Here is a 5,095-nt window from a genome sequence, read left to right on the forward strand (position 1 = left end):
AACAAATTCAGGAGCGGAAATTATTATAGCTGCTGTTAACTTATATTTAATAATTTAATATTCAAAATTTACAGCAAAATCCCCAAATTTCTGGAGCCCTAGTTTGAACTTTCTATTCTCAACACCTTGAATCCAAAATCTTCCACTCACACATTATTATATTCTCCCCATTTTGACCACTATCCAACCTTCCAATTCACCACGTAATCGGTATCCCACCGGCTATCCGTTTAACTTTAATCCTCTATAACCCATATCTAGCTAAACCTTTCTCCACGGCATAACTGATTTTAACCCAATCTGGACCTGATTCTCTAACCCTAGCGCGTTTGTGGCTTTACTAGTTTCAATGGCTACCGACGCCTCGCCGAAATTCAAAAAATCCGACCTGATACAGGTCCCTCAGCCGCCCGACTACCACCCGGAAATTACAGTTTCGCCGGTGCATGACGGCCTCCACTTTTGGCAGTTTATGATCGCTGGATCAATCGCGGGCATGGTGGAGCACATGGCAATGTTTCCCGTTGATACAATCAAAACGCAGATGCAAGCCATGGTCTCTTGCCCTGTTGAATCCGCGAGCGTCAAACAGGCCGTACAATCTATCTTGAAATCTGAGGGGCCGATAGGTTTTTATCGTGGCATCGGAGCTATGGGTCTGGGCGCTGGTCCAGCCCACGCCGTTTATTTTTCTGTTTATGAATTTTGTAAGAAGAGATTTTCACGTGGAAATCCAAATAATCATCTGGCCCACGCTGTGTCAGGGGTTTTTGCAACTATTGCGAGTGATACAGTATTTACTCCTATGGATATGGTTAAGCAGAGGCTGCAATTGAGTAGTAGTCCTTATACGGGGGTTTGGGATTGTGTAAAGAGGGTGCTGAGGGAGGAGGGAATTAGAGCCTTCTATGCGTCTTATAGGACCACCGTTCTAATGAATGCACCTTTCACTGCAGTTCATTTTGCCACCTATGAGGCAGCAAAAAGGGGTTTGATGGAGGTGTCCCCAGAAAGTGTGAGCGATGAGAGGTTGGTGATTCATGCCACGGCTGGAGCTGTGGCGGGAGCATTGGCTGCTGCAGTTACGACCCCACTTGACGTTGTGAAGACCCAGTTACAGTGTCAGGTAATTAAACTATAATTGTTCTTGGTATTAGTGTATAAAGTTGGATATGTAGAGAACACGAGGTGGGTATATTTTTTATTTTTTTCCCCTCCTTTTGGAAATGAATTGGAGTGTGACATGTACTATACTATCCTTGCTGTTGGTCTTGGAAAAATGAAAAAGAAATCTTAGAGATGCTAATTTAGATATGAGAGACAGTTATCTTTGTTGTTTCACTTTGCAAGTTCTGGTGAAAGTCAATAGAAATAGGATGATCTTTGCTGTTTTCCAAGGTTCAATTGGAGTAACCGTGCCTTGATGCCTTAAAAATCTTTTTAGAGACAATGGTAGGGACAATATTAAATATTACTGTATTAGTCTCTATAATTCTGCTGAAATAGTGAACTTTTGGAGGTGCATCTTGAGGTAAAGATTTCAACTTTAGTTGGAGTACGACCGAGTACTTTTTGTGTAATTTTAGTTCAGGTACAAGTACACTTGGGGATGTATTAGTTTATGGAGCTCATAAAATATATTTCAATGCTTGGAATTGATTATTCATAGCGTGTGACGTCTGAGATGCTATTCAGAGGTCAGGGATTATAAGACTAAGTGGTTTTGTCTTTGGAACTTGTTTGGTTGAAGGTCACAGTAAAAAAACTACTGGACTGGACATCTATGTTTTATGGGATTGAATATTGGGGAAGCAAATTATAATAATTTGAATTTATATGAGTCGTGAAAGTAAAAGAAGTTTTTGGTAAAACAAGAAGAGATAGGAGTAAGAATAAGCATACTTGTAAGTTGGTTAAAATAATAGCCTCTAAGGATTAATTGCTTGAGAATGGATTGATATGGTTTGGGCACATCTTATGAAGGTGGTTGGATATATCGATAAGGAAAAGTAATGAAATTAATAATAGCACTATCATATGGTAGAGGTTGACCTAAAATGACATGGAATAATGTAATTTGAAGTTGAGGGGGAAAGAGGATCTCTGACTCAGTTAACTATGAGATTAGGCTTTGATGAATTGAGTTAGGTTTCTGTCAAAATTGTTCTTAAGTACCTATCTATGATTTAATGAACCTTCTGTTAGTTGTTGTTTCAAGATATTGCCTTGAATGTGTTCTTTATGGATTAAACCAAGACTCAAATGTGACGATAAGGTTTACACGAGGTTTTGATGCCTTTGTTTGTTGCATGTCTTACATATATTGTGTTTGATTATTACTTTTCTTATATTTCGAACTTCTCCTTTTTGGGATTATATTTTTATGATTGTCAACAACATTTTATGTGAGTTGTGGAAAGGGATTTAGATGAGGCGTCTCTCAATAAGTTATGTATTTACCCTCTTTTTACTTCTTTCTTAATCTTTTATCATTTTCTTCTCTGTCTCCCTGTTTTTCTGCTTCTTCCTTCTAATGATGGCGAGCAGTTGTAGAGTTATCTTGGTGTTTAATGGTGGTGGGTCCCGGTTGTTGAACCCATTTCAATTCCAATCTTTCGTGGGTATTAGCTCTAGTATGATACAGGAAGTCAATGCTTATTCCGCAGCTTTCGATCCCCAAGTGTTACTGTAGAGACTAGAGAGATAGCTTCTCAAAATGAGTTTGAGGATGGTTGAGGAGGAATTAGGTGAAAATGAGTTTGAGTACAGTTGGGGAGGAATTACAAAAGGTTGCAGATTTGGACTAATCCAAGGTTTCATCTGCAGTAGGTGAGAAGGTGACCGTGGTGAGGTGGTGACAGTGGTACGAAGGGGTTGGGTGGTGGAGAAGGGTGAAGGGTTGGGTTGTAGGTTTTAATGGGTAAAATGTAAATTGGTTTTTGTTTAAATTTCGTTTTGCATTAAGAGTAGTGGTGAACCTGTGATTGTGAAATGTTGTGTTTGGAAGGTGTGGAGATTAATTTGGAAACTGTATTCAAGAGCTCCTATCATGAAAGTTGGACTTAATTTATCGGCAGCAAAAGAACAAAGAGCGGCAATTTAGACTTCAACATATTGCTTCCATCATTTGATTTATGTGATAACTAACTGATCGATAATGTGGAAACATTTTTAACACTTTCCCATCGAAATTAGCTAAAATAAAAGGGCATTCTGGATATAAGGATTTTATTATCAAGTGATTTGTCTTGAGAAGCAGGTGGATTAAACTAGAAGAAGAGGTTTGATGGGATAATCAATGAAAACTTGAGAAATTGAAATTGAAATTGAAATTGTTTCTTTCTTGTCTCCGGTGTAGTTTTTGCTCATCCTGCAATTTTTCCTGCATAGGTGACTTGGTGATTTGTTTTCGTTTTTGTATCAGCTTTACTTTTTATTAGCTGAAAATATGTAGCAAGTATTTGCATTATAGAGGTAATAATGTGTTTTGTTAGGTTATACATCACTCCCCCTGCTATGATGCCTGCAGAAATTGCTGATTATCTGCGTTAGCCAACATTCTTACATGCTCTAATATAGGTTCTCTTTAATCGAATCTTAAAGAACTTTGTGGTTACTAACCCCTGTGTGGTTTGACTAAAAATCATATTGTTAGTAGATTTTGATAAAAGTTGATAAAACGTGTAGTTGAAAAGTTGTGGGTCCCTTAAAATTTGTGGGTGAAAATGAATTTTGGAAAAACTGACTTTTAAAAAATTCGGGTCGAATGGCTTTAATCTATTGGTTTTATGCAGGGCGTTTGTGGATGCGATAGATATGTTAATGGTTCGATCAGGGATGTTACTCGAACAATAGTGAAGAGAGATGGATATGTTGGTCTAATGAGAGGATGGATGCCGAGGATGCTTTTCCATGCTCCGGCTGCTGCAATTTGCTGGTCAACGTATGAAGCTGCAAAATCCTTGTTTCAAGATTTAAACACCAGCAGCAATGACAATGTCACCTGAGAAGCACAGTGCATAGCTTCAAAGTTTTCGGAATTTCAGACTAGGATTGATGGCAAGCTTAAGTGTCGGAGATGGGCAATTTGGTCAATCACCTTTCTGTTTGATTTGGCTGTTGTAACTTGTGTAACTTAACAGATGAGATCGACAACTCCTGTATTCAGGAGAGGAGAGCACTTATTAATGTGTATTACCCAAAAAAAAGGAAAAAAATTTAAAATTAAAATTGTCAAGTTGAAATAAGCCCATTAAATTGGGAGGCCTTTCCAAGATTGGAACTCAAAATTACACAATTTTCTCGTGCCTAGGACTTGTCTACGGTGGTCATAGAAAGATGTTAGAGCAATTAGACCACAAAATTCTGAGGATGATTTTGTAATATTTTCAGTTCTGATATTGCTCGTAAAATTAAGTATCATCATTGCTTCTATTGTCGCACTAGAATATTTTCATGAGACTCTTTGTGTGTACAATTTAAATTCAACACTTCACAACAGTCTAAAAGGTAGACGCAGCCTCTTCGCCTAATTTATGCCATTCACTAAATTAATTATCCGTGCATTCTCCTTTTGGCTATGGGTACCACGAAGCTGTTGAGTTGCTCTCTTTTTGAAGCAAGCTATTTTTGAGTGTGAAATAAAGCAAGCGGGAACGTTAGGAAAGGGTTGTCTGATATGAGCTTTGCTTATTGTAGAAGAGTTTTTTTGAGCAAATTATTTTAGATTAACTTTCTGTAAAAGCTCTTATAGTCAAATAAAGCACTTTCGAAAAATTATCTAAACAAATTCAAAATTAACTTCTTAATCTCAAAGGTAACTTTTGACTTTAAGAGAAGTCCTGCCAAAATATTGGGCATATATTTTCTTGTGATACAAACAACTATTTTCCTTCAACTCCTTGAACAGCCATTAGTAACATGGAACAAACTCAACTACCAGTAATAAGCTCGTACCCAAAAATTCCAGCTGTGTAGATGCTGGATTTCGTGGTGTTGATCTTCAAACCCGGTGCTAAACCAAATTTGTCAAGGCAATTGCTTAGAATTTCAACGGACATCGCATCACCCCTTGCAAAAAGCATCAAGTCATCCG

At 37.8% G+C, this 5,095-nt stretch overlaps 1 protein-coding gene across 1 annotated transcript; it reads left to right on the plus strand.

Moving 5' to 3' along the window:
* The first annotated feature begins 64 nt into the window (after window positions 1-64).
* LOC111393864 (mitoferrin-like) lies at window positions 65-4,434 on the plus strand. The gene is made up of 2 exons (XM_023019609.1): window positions 65-1,126; window positions 3,795-4,434. The coding sequence occupies exons 1-2, from the start codon at window positions 350-352 to the stop codon at window positions 4,005-4,007; spliced, it is 990 nt and encodes a 329-aa protein (XP_022875377.1). The 5' UTR covers window positions 65-349; the 3' UTR covers window positions 4,008-4,434.
* Window positions 4,435-5,095: the final 661 nt, after the last annotated feature.

This window comes from Olea europaea, chromosome 4 (genome assembly GCF_002742605.1).
Source record: "Olea europaea var. sylvestris chromosome 4, O_europaea_v1, whole genome shotgun sequence".
NCBI lineage: Eukaryota > Viridiplantae > Streptophyta > Magnoliopsida > Lamiales > Oleaceae > Olea > Olea europaea.

Excerpts from the sequence above, each read along its gene's own strand:
- LOC111393864 (XM_023019609.1), top strand. The coding sequence starts at position 350 with ATGGCTACCGACGCCTCGCCGAAATTCAAAAAATCCGACCTGATACAG. Across the intron at positions 1,127-3,794 it reads AGACCCAGTTACAGTGTCAG|GGCGTTTGTGGATGCGATAG; the intron begins GTAATTAAACTA and ends GGTTTTATGCAG.